The sequence below is a fragment of the Protomyctophum parallelum genome, assembly GCF_964188405.1.
Source record: "Protomyctophum parallelum genome assembly, chromosome: 15".
Taxonomy (NCBI): Eukaryota; Metazoa; Chordata; class Actinopteri; order Myctophiformes; family Myctophidae; genus Protomyctophum; species Protomyctophum parallelum.
Window position 1 is genome coordinate 30,163,138 of NC_139710.1, and position 18,814 is coordinate 30,181,951.

At 42.3% G+C, this 18,814-nt stretch overlaps 1 protein-coding gene and 1 long non-coding RNA gene across 2 annotated transcripts; both read right to left on the reverse strand.

Moving 5' to 3' along the window:
* Window positions 1–6,732: 6,732 nt before the first annotated feature.
* Window positions 6,733–7,299, reverse strand: LOC310872102. Its single transcript, XR_014570347.1, has 2 exons — window positions 7,252–7,299; window positions 6,733–7,138 (listed from the first exon to the last, which is right to left on the reverse strand). It is a non-coding gene; the product is annotated as an uncharacterized lncRNA (long non-coding RNA).
* A 1,841-nt stretch (window positions 7,300–9,140) lies between these two features.
* LOC310872101 (arrestin domain-containing protein 3-like) lies at window positions 9,141–17,531 on the reverse strand. The gene is made up of 7 exons (XM_083783812.1): window positions 17,224–17,531; window positions 16,034–16,078; window positions 15,314–15,377; window positions 11,368–11,524; window positions 11,065–11,161; window positions 10,465–10,721; window positions 9,141–10,103 (listed from the first exon to the last, which is right to left on the reverse strand). The coding sequence occupies exons 1-7, from the start codon at window positions 17,483–17,485 to the stop codon at window positions 9,459–9,461; spliced, it is 1,527 nt and encodes a 508-aa protein (XP_083639938.1). The 5' UTR covers window positions 17,486–17,531; the 3' UTR covers window positions 9,141–9,458.
* Window positions 17,532–18,814: the final 1,283 nt, after the last annotated feature.

The following is an 18,814-nucleotide window of genomic DNA, read 5'->3' on the forward strand; positions in this document are numbered from 1 at the left end:
GACGGCCATGTAGTTGTGGTCAAACACAATGTCAACATATAGCAAGACAGCCATATAAATAGTTATAGGTCAGACACAATGCATGCATGGACCTCACATAAGTATAACTGGTCCCTAGGAAAAACAAACAAATCAGTTTAATAACTTGAACACTGTTTTATAGGCCTATACTTTGGCTATTCATGTTGTGAGCTTGTACTTATGAAACAAATGTTGTGGGAGTCCCTGCCGGCACAAGATGTTTTCAAGTGGGGGTCAGGTGAGGTGAAGTCTTTGACATGAACATGCTCTATAGGACTGTAGCTACGTACCTATCAGGTATTTCGAAGGTGAAAGGAAACACATGGCGGCCTGGTCCAATATCCTGGTGACCTGTAAACAAATGCACATGGTTATGGCCCGTTCACTAACTCTAGGTGTGAATGAGGCCTAAACAAACAAAATATTTGCTTTTGTGTGGTTTTTTGGCACTGGAACCGACGTATCAAACATAATTTCCGTTGATGTTTTAGGCTTGGTAAAGAACATAGAACATACCATACATAGGCTACATACTAATGTAATAATAATTTAGATTTATATATATTTTTTTAAACACAAATCATCTCTTCGGGGGTCCCTGGCACAAAACATTTTCAGATGTGGGATCCACGGCCAAATACGTATCATGTTGGGTACTGATTTAGAAGGCATTTGTAGAATTGGCTTCAGGTTCTTCTTTACCTGCCATAATGGAGTGTACCACGGTGTAGTATGTCTCCTTGTCGCGGTAAAGCACGGGCTTGCGCTTTCCATAATACTCAGCGAAACAGACTGATGCTTTGCCCTTGGCGGTGAAGGTCAGCGACTTGATCTTGGTTTGACCCAACGTCACCACGATGATTCTGCCTGTGTCATCACCAACGTTATTAGAGTTAGAAAACGTATGAAATACTGGACCTAGACTTGCGGAAAATAAATTTCTTAACTGAAAACAAAGCTTTACAAAAAATGAAATTGTATTGTGTGTGTGTGTCTATTTAGTGTGGTTGCCAGGGCAACCAGACTATTGTTATTGTAAATGAGCGATACTTTGCCGCACTACTTCTCCCACAGTTTTTGCCACACACACTCGATATGTCAAATTGACCGGCTTCATCGGGAATCGTGTGCTTGTATTTTGCTAAGAGATCCGTTGTATAGTTTAATTGATATTAATTAATTAGTTCTCCATTGACTTATAATGGGGAAATCGAAGTATTTTTTTTTCCATTGGAGACCGTAAGCGCCATATTTACAAGACTTGGGAGGGAGGTTCATAATAATTATGAAAATTAATTGAAAAGGAATTACATCAGTCGGGCTCATGGTGGCGCTATAACAGCCCACTTTAAGTTTTTCCCTGTAACTCTTGAACCGTAAGTCGTAAAATCAAATTTTTGTTTTCCATGGATTCCTTGGTTCATGATGCATTTCCACATATAGGCCACGCCCATTTTCGTCAGGAAAGAAATTCCTGCAAATTTGAATTTCCTCCAAAACACACTTTTGGCTCCTCCTCCTACAGATTTTGTCCAAACTCACAAAATCGGCACACATGATCTCCGGACCTATCCGATTAAAACACCAACTGCAGAATTTTGGTAGTGAGTATCGTTCGGCCGTAATTGTCGTCCGAAGATAGTAGGAGGGGCCTATTTTACAAAATAAATGCCATAAATCACGAACGGAATGTCCGATCCATTTTAAATTTGAATCGCATGTCTCGGGTGGTTCAATCAACCAAGTTCCAAAAGCAATTCCATTTTCATCAATAGGGGGCGCCGCAAATGCGAGAAATGTAACCGTTTGTCGCAAATAAATGATTTTTGGGAGATAAATCTCATCCGAAGTAGTTATGCATGATCATAGGGGTGACGTGACATTGTAATTGGCTGGCAAAATTAGTGGGAGGGGCCTATTGACTACTAGTTTATATTCATATTTGAATAGAAAAGAGAGGTCGCACACAGCTTGTAGATCAGCTATTTTCAAATGGTCGAAATGTATATAGGGTTGAAGTGGTTACAGTAATGTATGTTTTTCTAATCAAAATGTAAATCTCCAAAGTAACTAGTAACTAAAGTTTTCAAATAATTGTAGTGGAGTAAAAGTACAAATGTTGGCTCTGAGATGTAGTGGAGTAGATGTAAATGTATTGGAAATTGGAATACAGTCAAGTAAAGTACAAATAACTCAAAATTGTACTTAAGTACAGTATTTGAGTAAATGTACTTAGTTACTTTCCACCACTGGGCTAACGGCAGGAGGATGAGTTAACAAAACGTCAACAAAGAGAGAAGTATATGACCAAGCTGTCCGTCTGATGACAAAAACGATTACAAAAGAAAGGAGAGAGAAGTATGACTAAGACACAGAAGTGGTCAATGTTATCCTCAACTTCATATTGACATCTGTTGTCCAGATCATATCTCACAGCAGGGCTGCAGGGCTGAATCATTCAGGCCGTGGTAGTCAAGTCATACACCCAGCCAGGCCACCCTATCCCTATACCCACACACGTGTATGTTTGGATTACAAGCCATAGAGTATAGATAGACAGAGTTGCGACATTGAGGGGGCAGAAAACAGCCCGGTCATGTGGTTATGTACTCACGCGAGCCCTATCAACTACAATACATTCCGTAAACTTCTGTATTTCATATCTCTGTATTTATGCCAAATATTGTGATATCGATACGATATACGATATTACCGTTAAAATTTCATATTCTACATTTTAAGTGTTGCAACACTTATACATACACGCATGTGTGGGGATTGAAAAATCATAAAACCTGGGTGATCTATTCTACTGTATGCTATCAAATTGTATGTTTATGCATGCAGCATAGTACTGTACAGTATATTGGTGTTTTAAGAAGTATGTTATACTTTAGCTATTGAAAAATAGCAGATCTACAAGCTCATAACGAGGCACTGAGTGCCACGCAACGAGCTTGTAGGTCTGCTATTTTTGAAAAATCGTGAAAATGTGGTGCAAATCTTTGAATATATATTCTGTCAGAGCGATCGTTTTTAACTCAATCTTTGCTTCATGTGGGGTCCCTGGAACAACATATTTTCAGATGGGGGTCGGCGGCCAATTACATATATTTTTGGGGTCCTTGACATGAAAAACTTTAAGAATGACTGACATAGAAACATAGGATTTCAGAAAACTGACATTTGCAGAAATGTCTTCAGGTCTAAATGGGACCGGACCGCATCTCCATGATATGATCTACTGTACCACGGATATGTCAACATGAAGTCGAAATGAGTCATATTCTCTCTTTTTGTATCTTTTTGTCATCAGTTTCCTCCTTTAAGTGAAAGAAAAGTAGTGTCAAAATATCTTTTGTATATTCGGTTTCAAAACAGGCCTTGGCTTGCAATATTAGTTGCGACCTTTCTAGTTTACGTTTACCATACTAATAGCTATATATCTACCTGCACACCATGGGCGACCGGGCCTTCTGCTCGGCCGCCCCCGAACTGTGGAACGCCCTCCCCGCCCAACTGAGAGCACCACAGTCGGTTGACTCGTTTAAGAGAGGACTTAAGACTTTCCTTTTTAACAAAGTGTTTTTTATGTGTTCCCTTTTCTTAGATGGTTTTAATGGTGTAATGCTTCTTATGTTTTTAAGTGTGTTATAAATAAAATCCATTATTATTATTATTATAGATTGACACGTCACATGTACTTAATTTATAAATTATTGCCTTATAATAGGTTGTCAATGGTGGCATATTGGATTAAGGCAAATTTAGGGTATTTGCAGTGAGCATATTATGGTAGATTTTTTATCCTGGCTAGTAGACCTAATCAAGTCCTGTCAGAATCAGGTGAGAAACAAAATAATCCAATTTTGTCCAACCTCTGCCATTGGACTATTGGAATCCATTCTCTCTGGATTCAAAATAAACCTCTGCAAGGCCGACAGTAAAAGTGGATGTCAATGTTATCACAGTCTTTCCAGTGAAAAAATGTCAACTAAATTAATTAAAAAAAAAAGGTCAACCAAAGAACTAGATTTTTGTACAGGATTTCCTCACTGGTCAGTCGGAAAACATTGAGGAATCTAGCAGTCATCCAATGTCAGTTATGTCTTCTATGACTACACATGCACCTCATATACTATAACACCACAAAGGCATTAAAAACAAGGCTTACAGAGATCCCAAAACAAACTGGTCTGGCCCACAATTCATTTAACCCCTGCTCATTTTGCTAGGGTAGGATGGCCCAGGGTAGAGGACATAGTATAGAAACTTCCAATGAGCCTGGTCTACCAGATACATTACACCACAAAGACTACCCTACCTGCAGTGCAAAAACATGTAACCAGAACCGATACTGAAATGGAATTTAAATACTACAATAATCTTGCCTGTTATTGAATCCCCGTTGGTGAAGATGTCTCGACCGTTGAGAGTGTCGTATTCGATGGTGAATTTACTGATGGTCATGTTTGTCTGCTTCAAACTAAACCTAGATCAGCTGTGGTTGGGAAGAAACAGACTGCTTTCAGTTGAACTACAGCTGTGAGTGTGAAGGAATGAGCAAAGACTGGAACAACACAAATTATTAAATAACTGGTTTTACCAGCATGCATCGTAAACTAACCACACCAGTTTGGGCGATGTTCAGTATGTAGGCCGGGGGATGATGGAGAGGGTCACTACATTTTTACACTCACTGAGTCCAGAGGGTCACATTGCATATAATGTTGGGCAGAAACCTCTTATTGACATATTTGTCTCCATCAGGCCGAAGGCCAGGTGGGAGAGTATGTTTTGCACTCCGTCCGTCCGTCCTTCCGTCCGTCCGTGTGTCCTTCCGTCCGTCCGTTATCAGCTAATCTCCGTCACCTTTGGCCCGATCCATGCCAAACTTTGCACACACACTCCCTGGATGCCAACGGCGAACCTCTGCCCCAAATATTCCTTAACAGCCTGTTATAGCGCCACCATGAGGCCGATTTAGTCCTTCCGTACGTCCGTTATCAGCTAATCTCCGGCACCGTTGGCCCGATCCATGCCAAACTTTACACACACACTCCCTGGATGCCAACGATGAACCTCTCCCCAAATATTCCTCAACTGCCTGTTATAGCGCCACCATGAGGCCACAACCTGACCTGCCCTGGTGGAGACCTGTGCCGATGGGCACTTTATCTAGTTCAACTTATTTTTGAGTGGTGCAACCACTCCAAGGAACAGCAATGTCCGTGTTCACCTATGCCTGTGTTCACCTATGTGTGTCTGTGTTGGTTAATGAGCACCAGTATATGACTATGAGTACCAGTAGGGGCGCTGTTGTGCCAGAAACAGAGAGAGGGATAATGCTGCACTGTTGCCTGCTAATGAGAGAGAGTGGGGGGGGGGAGTTGCACCACTCAGTTCACGCAGGTGAATTCTTTTTTAAATTAATGCCCTACTTGGTAATTCTATGTCACAAAGTAGGGCATAAATACTGTATGTAGATATGAGGTTTCTGCCTGACAGCAACGAAGTGGGGCGCATGTGTTTGGTCTGACGTGCTAACAGTCCGGCAGGCATTAGTCCGACACCCTACCCAAACCCTAACCACAGGTTCATTTTAACCTGCCACATGTTAGTTTTAACCTGCCACGCATGCCGGCAGCCTCAGGTTAGTTTTAACCTGCCACAGGTTAGTTTTAACCTGCCACGCATGTCGGGATCCTCATGTTAGTTTTAACCTGCCATGCATGTCGGGAGCCTCATGTTAGTTTTAACCTGCCACGCATGTCGGAAGCCTCATGTTAGTTTTAACCTGCCACGCATGCCGGGAGCCTCATGTTATTTTTAACCTGCCACGCATGCCGGGAGCCTCAGGTTAGTTTGAACCTGCCACGCATGCCGGGAGCCACAGGTTAGTTTTAACCTGCCACGCATGCCGGGAGCCACAGGTTAGTTTTAACCTGTCACGCATGCCGGGAGGCACAGGTTAGATTTAACCTGCCACGCATGCCGGGAGGCACAGGTTAGATTTAACCTGCCACGCATGCCGGGAGCCACAGGTTAGTTTTAACCTGCCACGCATGCCGGGAGCCACAGGTTAGATTTAACCTGCTACGCATGCCGGGAGCCTCAGGTTAGTTTTAACCTGCCACACATGCCAGGAGCCTCAGGTTAGTTTTAACCTGCCACACATGCCGGGAGCCACAATGTTGTCGGACTAATGCCTGTCGGACTGTTAGTACTGTATGTCTATAACCAACGTATAAACATGATAGTGCGGCGGTTAAGCTCATAATAAGGTATTGTGCATTTTATGGGGGTGCATACTTAGTTTAGACTAGTCATTGGTTAGACATGGGTTAAGGTTAGGTTTAGGTGTGCTGCCCCGTGGGAGGTTAGGTTTAGGGTGAGGGTTTGAGATAGGTTGTAGGATTAATGACTGGTCTAACCAATGACTAGTCTAAACCAAAAACTGTCTAAACTAAGTACTGCACCCCATTTTATGACTAAAGCATGAAACTTTCAGGATATCATCTACACATCCCAAGGTTTGATTTCAGACGTGGAAACACTTTCTGACTGACCTCTGGTGACCTTGAGGGGTCATTGACCTCAGAATTGCATTTTTTGCACGTTTTGCTCCATTATTTTCCACTATAATAATTTATTATGTTTGTTAAATGTGTTTGTTATGAAGAGAATGAAGCGTCAAACACAACCCAGCACTCCAAAAGCAAGATGTTTTTTATTGAAAGTATAATGTACAGTATAATGACATCCGATATGGTTTGTCAACAGTGTCACTGGTTCTCAAGGCATTTTCACGAGTTGAATCTGAACAATCTCCAATCGTGCTGAGCAACAATGCTCAGGCACAGTGGTAAAGTAGAGCTGGGGGTTCAAATCCCCCCAAGTGCATCCGGCTTTGTCGAGCGTCTACTACACAAACACAATAGGCTCTATGCACATAATATGCCATTTTGTAAATAACTCTTCTTACTTCCGGGCCTCTTCAGTACTTGAGTCAAAGTATGCTGTAGAGTAGATACTCAAATATTTACTCAACTACAGAGTGAAAGTTGCTCTGTCAAATTTGTACGTGAGTGTTTTTTTCGTTGTCTTTGCGTCCTCTCTTGATACTGTTATATGTTGTGCTGCACTAAATAGAATTTCGTTGTATGTCTCATACAGTGACAATAAAGATCTTATCTTATATTATCTAAGTACTCGGGAGTGCTGGCTTACAAAAACTCAGATGTATTCAAAAGTACAATTTACAAAGTACAATGTATTTTTTTTATACACAATACATTGCTGTATTCATTGAAATGTAGACCCCCCACCACCCTCTCTAAAAAAAGACAAGTTTCAACAACAGTGGAAATAGCAGATCTACAAGTTTGGTAGCTTGCTATTTCCACCATGAAATAAGTTTGGGTCCCAGTGGTCATTTCCTGGAAATGTAGTGGAGTCAAAAGTGAAATGTTTGTCTTTTAAATGTACATAGAAAAGTCATAATAATAAAGTGAAAAGATAACACTTACGCCATAATCATGACGTTGCGTTATCCAAAGTCCATGACCAAATCTTTCTAAAAGAAGTTTTTTTCTTTTTAAGTAAAAAAAAAAAAAGTTTTTTATTTTTAAGTTTTTTATTTTATTTTATTTTTTATTTATTTATTTATTTTTTAATTTTTTTAATTCTTCTTTTGTTTAAAAAATATATAATTTTATGAAAGTATTTTTTTTATAAACGTGTGTGCGTGTGTGTGTGCGTGCGTGCGCTTGCGAGAGCTGTGTAAAGGCCAGCCAATAGGATGACAGGGTGTGTGTGTGTGCGTGCGTGCGTGCGTGCTCTTGCGAGAGCTGTGTAAAGGCCATCCAATTGCACAAATAGCAGACCTACAAGCCCACAAGGTATCGCAGAGCAACTCATTGAGATCTTGTAACTTTAATTTCAGCCCTGTAATTAAGCCCTTATATGTCTCAGCTGTGGAAGTGTAAAAGACAGCACTATGACTGGGAGTGGCGCGCAACTTGAAGGTCTGCTATTTTACAATGGTCCTGAATGGGGGGAAACTATGCCCGAACAAATTGCTCTATCGCAAAAAGTAAAAGTCGAATGCAAATATTTTTTTCGCTGTGAGTGGCCTGAGATATTGAGGTACACCATGTGCGATTGTGGTGTTGGTACGATCGAAAATGTGGTTATAAGAGCGAGTTAAGAATTGTCATCGCGATAATTTCCTCGTAAGAATTTTACAATGGAGGTCAATGAGCAGCTTGACTGTATTTGTGTCACTTAAAAGGCCGTAGTTCACATTCTGTATGTCTCTGTGCTTTGGTGGTCACATTGTGTGGCTACAAAATGACCAAAGAACATGCGTGTAAAATGAATATTCTGGCCGGGACGACAATTTGTTTGGTAAATTTTCAAGGAAAGATTTTCTGTTCTCCGCACTCTAGTCTAAGAAGCCCCGCACTCTAAGTTGGCACTAATTAGGCGAAACGGCCTGCGATTGAACTGCGATTTCGGAAAAACCGTTTAACGTATTCGAATACGGTTTGAACCACGAAGAAGTCCAGAGTCGTGTGAGCTTTCTAAAGTTTAAATCACGTTTCTACGACAAAGTATGCCAGAGTAATGAGGCTGCAAAAGTGAGGTTGATTTAGAGATAAATCCCATACATTGTCAATGGGAGGAAAAAACTATAAATAAAGTTAAATATTTTAAAAAGTATAAACTTTTTCAGAACAACTTTTTCACCAATGAAAGTTCAAAGATAGATGAACATTATAAAGTTTGAGTGAAGTTTCAAAGTGAAAGTATGACGGAGTAATAAGAGCTCAAAAAAGTTAACTGTGAAAAATGGGACCTTTCTTCCATCGACTCTCACTATAAAGAATGTAAAAAAAAGTTAAAAAGTTAAAAAGTATAAAAAGTATAAAACGTTGTAAAAAAAAAAAAACAAGCATAAATAACTGCAAAGAGCTGAAGAGTTTGAAGTTTGAACTAAATTTATAGTATAAAGTATGCGGAAGAACGGCGGAATAAAGAAGAAGAAGAAGAAGCGGCGGAATAAATATAGACTGGCAATAACTATTGTGTGCTCGCTGTGGCGAGCCCACAAATAGCTCTATATTCTGATAGCAATCATTGCTACTGTACAGAGTCCTTACAGTAATAGGGGTCTCCCCATCTCTCCATCTCCTAAGGACGACGTACTGTAGGAAGAGAAATACATTTTCAGGCAGGTTGCCATTTTCAGCCAATCAGGAGATTATCCAATCTCTCCCGATTGGATGAAATTGGAATCCCGACATGAACAATGCATTTTCTCGCTACTGAAGAGCTGGAGAGAGACCCCATGCTAATGAACAAACACTCTATATAGCAACGATTAATATCAGAATATAGAGTTATCTTACAGTTATTTTACAACAACAAAAAAATCACTTGAGGAAATCTTCAGACAGCGCCGGATACATCCCATACGAGCCATAAGGGGGCGGAGGGGCATCCCCACTTTGTGTGGGGTTGCTCAATGCTGGCGGCTGGCCTTTTGGGGCCCCAAATGCTGGTGGGGCCCCGGGTGTCCCTAATGCAGGTTGGGCACCGGGGACCCCGAATGCAGGTTGGGCTCCGGGGGCCCCAAATGCAGGTTGGACACCGGGGGCCCCAAATGCAGGTTGGACACCGGGGCCCCCGAATGCAGGTTGGACACCGGGGGCCCCAAATGCAGGTTTGACACCGGGGGCCCCAAATGCAGGTTGGGCACCGGGGACCCCGAATGCAGGTTGGGCTCCAGGGGCCCCAAATGCAGGTTGAGCCCCGGGGACCCCGAATGCTGGTTGACCCACATGGGCCCCAAATCCTGGTTGCCCCCCCGGTGCCCCAAATGCAGGTTGGATACCGGGGGCCCCAAATGCAGGTTGGGCTCTGTATGCCGGTGGCCCCCCGTATGGTTGACCACCAAAAGCGGAGTAAGCTGGAGGCTGTTCCGGCGCAGGGGCCCCGACGAGGGGCCCAGGGGTCCGCATGATGACGATAGGGAACTTGATGTGCGGGTCGGACGCGTACTTCACATCTAGATAGACCTGCAGGAAACACACAGTGATGTTTGACTTCAACAAAACATAAACTAAGTAAGTATATAAACGTCTTTAATGCAGTAGGAAAAAACCTGAGTCCCGTGGTGGGAGTTTTGGTGAATATTAAGTACCGGTAGTTCTGGTCATTTTGTGGGTTCTGGGGGCCACTTATTAAAAATATATTAATCTACAAGTACCGTATTATAAAATCCCATACCGTTATATGCCTATTCTGAACGCTGTATTATACTTCACCGTGCAACGGTGGCATATACAAAAACAGCAAAGATGCTTTTTTCTTTCTTCAACAATCGTTAAGCACGTGCACATAGACTTTGATTTGAAGTCATTATCAGAGAGAACTTACCCTAAGCCTGTGTTCGGCTTTGAGGATGCCACAGCTGTGGATGGACGGCTCCGTGTCAGGGGGAATGGTGATGGTCCTGGAGACCGTCTGGTGACCCGAAGGCGGGATGACGTCCCCCACCTCTTTGAGGAGGTCTAAGGTGTGCAGCCTCCTTCTGCCCTGCGCAAAGAAGCTGTGCTTGGCGTAGAGGCAGTACTTGGGCTTGATGTCCCGGGACGAGTCGTTCTGGATGGAGGCCACCACGTTGATCCCCTCTCCTGGACAACACACACCAGGGGAGTGTTAAGTTTTTATTTATTTTTTATTTTTTTTAATGGCAAATCTTGATTCAGTTTAAGTCATATAGTCTCTTGAATGAAATGTCATTTTAGTAAGTCGGAAAAGTTTTAGTTTTAGTAAATCTTTTGCCGATCACAGTTCATTTTGTCGGCTAAAATGTATTTTAGCGGGCCCTAATGGAGTCGTGATGGCTCATTTTACACTTGGTTGCTGAACCGATCTACAAACAGCAGCACGAATAATAACGCGTAGATCTGCTATTTCCAGAGCACAAAACCCGCCAACCGAACATAAAATGTCTTGTCTTTTAAGTTCTCTCACCGTGGCAGTATCCCATCTTGTCCAGGTCGACGTCCATGGCCACCATTCCGGATGTAAACAGCTTCATCTTTTTCTCCTTGGTGTCATGTTGTGGGTTCTGGGAGAGGAAACACAAAGGACACCATTCCAGTAAAAGTAAAAATGAACAAATAATACTAGAATAATAATAATTGTAATAATAATAATATAAATAAAGTCATACTACTACTACTAATAATAATAATAATAAGGGTAATAATAATAATAATAATAATAATACAAACTAATTATAAATCATAATAGCCTTGTTAAATCAGCTCATACCATCAGTTCAGGGTTTTTGTTGGGGACAACTTTGGGGATGAAGGTGAGTTTGACGATGTCTGTGCTGTCCATTCTCATGGACCGGCTCAGGTGGGCCTCCAGGAAGTACTGGATTTTACCCACTCCTGAGATTCCTTTGAAGGTGGGAGGCATGTCCCTAGTGGAAAGGATGAGAGGTACCAATCAGCCTTAATCTCTACTAGGGCTGTCAAATTATCAATCCAATTTCGGATTATGTGTATTTGTCCAATACTCTACTAAAGGTCCAATTTTCACATGTTTTAACAAAATAATCTTTTGAAAATTGCAGATATCTGGGCCATGGCTCAATGGTCCAGGCACCTTGGCTGGTAATCCAGTCTGGCAGTGTGCCGGGGGTTCGACTCCCGATCCCGACGGCCTTTACTTACTTTGCATGTCTTCCCCCCATCTCTCTCCCCATTTAGTCAGTAGTCCGCCTACTGTCTGTCCCTCCATAATTTTTATTAAATAAAGGCGAAAGCCACAAAAGAAACATTTAAAAAAAAAGAAAATTGCATATATCCGCTATTTTCAAATAGCCGAAGCATAAGGCTGAAGTGGATAATGTATTGTAATAATAGTCTAAATCTAAAAGTAACTAGTAACTAAAGTTTTTTGAATAATTGAGTAAAAGTACAATATTTTCCTCTGGGATGTAGTGGAGTATAGAAGTAGGCTAATGTATGTAAGTATTGGAATTACTCCAGTAAAGTAAAAGTACCTCTAAATTGTACTTTTGAAAATACATTGCATGGATGCAACTGGGACGTATCCTCAGTGATGTATCCCAAGGTCATCAGGGTTTCGGGTCTCGCGAACATCATACCCCTCACTGACCCAGCCGGGGTGATCAAGTCCCGACTTACGTCCCAGTAGCTACCCTCGACCAGACCCACTAGGGAAAGACCAGGGCCACACAATCTGTTGGAACCACTCCGGAACTACTATGCCGGGACTGAGAGGTACAATTCTAGCATGTGGAGGGACTAGGCTCTGTGGGTTGACTCCTGTCCGGGCCACTCCTGATTGATTGATTGATTGATTGATTGATTGATTGATTGATTGATTGATTGATTGATTGATTGAAATATTTATTAACAGTTTGCAGAATTACAGTACATTTCAAGCACAAACTCAATACAAAGACTGTTAACTGTGAGTGGACGACCCAATTAAGCATTACACTTGTTTACAACAGGGTCCACCATGTTCAATTCATCAAAACATTTAGAGACGTACTAATAGACACTTCTATATAGTTAAAGAACAGCACAGGAATTCATCATAAAGGAAGCAAAAAGGGGAAAGAAACATATACAGTGAGGGGAAAAGGGGGGGGGATTCAGATTTTACGGGGGCCAGATTCGAATTGCAGCCGTCCGTAGGTGCCCTTTGAGAGCGGTTTTGAAGGAGTCAAGGAATTCACATGTCTTAATGACTGTTGGTAGGGCGTTCCACATTTTGGTGGCATAGATAGGAGCGAAAAGAATTTAGTCCCTTGTTTGTGCCGAATCTGGGTTGTACATGGTTTGTTGCACTCCCTCTGGTGTTGTGGGTGTGGACTTTGTTTACATTAAGGAAGTATTTAGACAGGTACGTCTCACCAGGTCCACTCCTGCTCTCACCAGGAGTACAGCTAGGACCTGTGCGTTGCATCAGACTCCCAGCACCAGACACTTCGTTCAGGAGTGGTGGATTCTTGAGCTGCAATGGTTCTGCAGGCTTGAGTAAATGTACTTAGTTATTTTACACAACTGGCCATCTAACATGTGTCACATGTAGATGGCCAGTGGTGGATTGTGTATAGAATAATTATTATGCACTCACACATTTGTAATTGCCATCACCTGAGACCACACATGACACCCTGCATGCAACGTTGCTTGCCACATCTTCAAGGCGCTGAGGGATCCAGCTGTTCGTGAGATTATTCTCACCATATAAATGGAAAATGGTGCATTTATATGGCGCCTTTATCCAAGGCGCTTTACAATGTGTATAACATTCACCCATTCACACACACATTCATACACTGATGACAGAGGAAACCATGCAAGGTACCAACCTGCACACACTTCGACACTAGCTCTGGGATCGAACTCCTGAGCCACTGCCGGGCATCTTGAAAAATCCCATTGACTAAAATATTTTTCCATTCGGTGGAATATTTTATTTATGTATCTTTACTAGAGACGAGAGGCTGCGCTACCGAGGGTGTACGGGCAACTGCTGAAGAGTAACAGCTTGGGAAACGGAAGGTTCCCAGTTCAAACCCGGGCTCCCCCAGAGTTGGTGTCGAATGGTGTCCTTGAGTCACTGAACCCCTATGTGTTCCTGATGACTTGAGCAGGTTGATGCTTTGCATCATGGTTTCCTCCGCCGTCGGTGTGTGAATGTGTGTGTGAATGGGTGAATGTGAAGCAGCGACGTAGAGTCTGTGGGGGCCACGGGGCCATGGCCCCCATGAAGAATCCTAGGGCCCCTTTCGGCCCCCATGAAGATTTTCGTGGACATTTTACATTTACATTACATATTTTCTGGGAATTCCGAACATTTTGGACCTCTCCGCCGGCAATCTGAGAATCCCATCGTCAAATGTTCGGGAAAACAGCGCCTCCCCTGTTGTTCCTCAGGCAACAGTCTGTCTTGAGAGACACCGGCCGTCCAAGAGGTGTTAAAAAGTGCTAATCGGGTTTCTTTTGTAGTTGTTCTTGAGGCGTGACATAAAGGGCGCGTTCGGAAATACCACACCGGAGCACACTCGCCTATTAGTTTGCATTGCACAGTGGGCTCAGTGCGCTATTTCCGAACGCGCCCAATAACACTGATCAAGAATTCACCAAAGAGACCTAACCACAGACTAGTGAGACTACACACTGACTCGAGAAAAGACCCATATCGTCCAAAATAGGCTGATCAGTCGCTGTCTGTGTATAGGCTAATTCATTGGTAAAAGTATGCTAAAGAACTCATTTTTAGACCATTTGGGAAATAAATAAATCCGCGACAGTCCCCCCCCCAACGCAATTCTGTAGCCTACCCAAAGGTAAAACGCACCCGCCGCCTATGATCTCTCTCTCTCTCTCTCTCCCTCCGTATCTCTCTATATCTCCCTCTCTCTCTCTCTCTCTCTCATAATAATAATAATAATATAGTCCATATATAGTCAGCCAACGCAGGGAAACTGGAAGTACCCTCACTAAAAACGCCGGGACAACGCTCCACACGTCCCAAACTCTTCTCCCTTCTGGCTCCAAAACTGTGGAATGCACTTCCCATTGCAGTCAGAACTGCAGCATCACTCCCAATCTTCCGCCGTAGCCTGAAAACCCACCTTTTCAGACTCCATCATGGCCCATAGCACTTACCCTAACCCCTTAGATAGAATTTCTGTTGGCTTAGATAGCATTTGACTTAGACTTATAGCATGTTATGTAGACAGCACTATAATTGTATTGTATATAGTCATAGCACGCCATAGTACATATGTATAGCATAGTAGTGAATATGTATAGTTTATTATGTATAGTGTATGTATAGTTTCATCATATAGATATTCCACTGTTACCTTCTTAGCTTACGCATGTTTCATGATAAATGCTTTTATGTGATGTATTCCCATGCTTTTGTTCTTGCCTAAATGTAAGTCGCTCTGGATTAAGAGCGTCTGCTAAATGCCTAAATTGTAAATTGTAAATTGTCCTGAAAGTCCTCACCTTGGCTTGGACATTGGCCTATAGAAGCTGCTTTAAAAGTACCAGCGAAAACAACTGGGGGAGGGGGGTGCGGGGAGGCGGGGCTGCGGGGGGGGGGGGGCCTTGAGGATTGATCAAACTCTTCGGCTCTGATGTGAAGTACATTGTAAAGCACTTTGGAGAAATTATAAATATGTATTCTTCATATAGGTCCATTGGATGTGACTTACTGGTCAACAGGAAACTGAAAGGTGAATGGATAGACGTGGATGCCTGGGGCAACAACATTGCTATCTGAAAGAAATAATCAAACTCATTATCAAAAAAACCTTTCATACCTTTCATATACAAAGGCAATTCAAACTGCTTGAATAAAACAAATAGATAGTGCAACAATGCACAGAATGCAATAGATACAATTACAATAACAGAGCATATAAATTAGAACAAATACTCAATGAAAGAAATAATAAAAAAGTGACAGCACAGATATGTTTTTTTGGGGGATTGTCTAATGTAACCTGGAGCGCATATAGTATAATGCTGCTTCCATGTTTTGTTCCAACTACTGTATGGGAACAATTAATAGGCCAGCCCCAACTGACCTACGTGTTAGGGGGTGTTCTAGCCTCGGTCCCAGCCTTACTCATCTGCGAAGAGAAAGGGTTCATATGGCTCCAGCACGTCTGAGATGTAGCTGCATGGGCCCAGAGCCACCGAGACATTTTATAGACAAGTAACACAAAATCTATTCTCTGGGAGACTGGTAGCCAAGAGTTTTAGTACTGGAGTAATATTATCAGATCAGTAATTGTCGAAGAGGTTTTCTTGAGAGTCCTGTGAGCAAACCATTAGGTCTACAGTAATCCAGTCTACTGGAAAGTGTACAATAGGTCCCAGACAAAACATGAAAACAAGCTACAATATCTTGATGTTGGCAGTTCACTTACATGGTTTCCCACACTCATCGGTCAATAGTGGTTGACAATCCTCTTCTGAAAAACAAAACACAAAAATTATATACCGGTATATATAATTTCAAAAAGGGAAATCCGCTGCCAAGGAAGGGACTGCACACTCCAGGGAACAGAGACGGACAACTTGTATCAACTTATTTATTAGCACGACGCGATGATAAATAAGTTGATGCAGTAAATTGTCCGTCCCCCCCCCCCCCTTTTTGAAGTCTATGCGGCTGACTGCTAACTAGACTTAATTGCACCTGGCTCCCACGGGTCTTTTTGGATGTGCAGGAGTCCCTTTTTTGTCTCATTTAATTTTAGGCATAGTATTTGTGTTTAGTAAATGTTAATACCACAAAAAGCTACAGATGTCCCTAGTTACCCACTTCCCACCAATGCTGTTGATGTATATTTCACGATCAAGACTCTGCAGTGTGGATCAATCGGCGGTGTTTCTCTCAAAGAATTCCAGACGGAGGGATTTCAACCAGTTTGTAGCATCAAGTTTATTGATCAAAGTTACTCTCGGTTAACAGAAGTTTTCAGGAGACAAAGGCCCGGAAAAATGGAGTTGGCACAATGTGAAGTCCCTTCAAATCAACTTCACACAGTGAACACAAAATTACAACATAGAACCATCAGCCTATATGCATAACAATAGACCAGCCCACTCCCAAACCTGGGAGGTAGGACTGAAATGTCCCCTCCCTACTATCCAATCAGTGGTGACTGTGTGAGGCCTAGTCTAGGTGACACACAAAAATAGCCTGGATGAGTTAACCACAAAATAGAACATTATTGCCATTAATAAGAATAACTCTGTAATGTTCTACATTCAAATAACTTTATAGTTCAATCTTAAACAAACGGAATATGAAACTAAGTAATGAAAATAGGCAGAAGGTATTATTAGCAGTTTAACTGATTAAACACATACATTTCTATATCAAAAGGAGTGGAGCGGGATCTCCCAGGACACACCCTCTATTATATATAACCTCTGTTTTAAGACATGAACTATCAGTTGAGACATCTGCTGTCAATTTATACATCACTGTATAATACATTTACGTACGTTCAATCAAATCATGAATATTTTACAATAACTTTTTTTTTTCTTTTTTACATTTTGAGAATTGGGAAAACAAAACAAAATATAGCTACCGGTATGCACTTACCTTGTTCTTTTTGCTCTCGAATAAAGAACTGTTTGATGCTGAAGTATTTCTCTTTAGAATGATAGCACACGGTGACTTGGCCGTGCCTCTCAGACCAAAATACCTTCGCCTTGCCTTTAAACTTGACGAACAGACTCTGGATGTGGCACTCTTTGGCCAGCTCCACTTTGATCTGCCCCGTTACAAAGTCTCCATTAGTCCAAGTGTCCTTGTCATTGATGGGGTTGTGGCTCACGCTAAAGCTCTTCACTGTGCTCGACATTTTTTCCCATAAAAAAACAATGCTTTTCTCTTTTTTTCTTCTTTTTTTTGCAACAGATCAATAGCAGCTTTCACTGTTCCCTGTAGTTATTATGGGTGTCTTTTGATCCCATCACCCGAAGGAACGACGCGCTGTGATTGGCCAGTTTGGTTGTTTGTGAAGATATAAAAACAGGAACAACTGGTTTGGTGTAATATGGCATCATGGCATTTCAGCGGACCCCATCAGTACCCCTGCATTGTCTTTTCTCCTAGATTTATCCTGGCTGGATTTGGTATCAAACTCCCCATATTCACCGAAACACAGAAATATCTCTGCTGTCGGGAAGAATTAACCTCTAACTCCAAAATGTAAATTTTTCAGGAAATGAAAAATACACATTTTTCAAATGAATAAAACCTTATATTTTGAAGAGGTTTTGTCCGAGGCAACACACAGACATAAAGGGTATTCAATAGCACTGATTTATGAAAAAAAACAAAAAACAAAACAAATTTGGAGTTAGGAGGTTTGCTCCCGACAGTAACGATAGGCCTATTAAAACTGGTTTCTTGGGGAGGACCCCTAGACCCACAAATTGAGACCCTGTCCAACATTGTGATTGGCAGGAATAGTGTTCAAATGCCCTATGGTTTAATAGTCCCCTAAATTAGTTGGATTTCTGTTTTTAAAGCTCTCATGTCTCTTTTCCTGCTAGATGCATTTTTTTTAAATATATTTTTTTATCCCACGATTTTGTAACCCATTTTTCACCCCTGTGTCAATCATCTAATGTGATCCTGTGCTCTACACACCCTCCGCCAACCTAGTCCCCATATATGGGGGATAAGGGGAGAGCAACAGACTTAACTCATGCTTCCTTCATGCTTGAGTGTCCAAGTTGCTCCTTTACACCTGACAGGGGGGAGTTTCCCTGGTTGGACATAGCGCGTGGAAGGAACACATTATTCCAACCAGTTCCTTTCCCCTCCATCAGGCACCCCGGCTGGCCAGGGGAAGACAGTTTAGAGACCAGGATTACTGCATGCTTTTGTGAGAGTACCTACCCTAGGGGACACAGGGAGAACATGCAAACTCCACACAGAAAGGCCCTTTCGCCAACCCCGCCTTCGGGTATGGGCACTGATGACGCGGAGGAGGAAACACGCCACCAGCACCCACAGCGCCCCGAGCGGGAATCGAACCCAGGACATTCTAGCTGTGAGGCGACAGCACTACCAACTGTGCCACCGTGCCCCTGCTAGATGCATTTTAATGGCTGAAACTGTAGGTAGGCCTATAGGCCTACCCATCAATTTCCAACGCTATAGTATAAAGCAAGCCTGATAA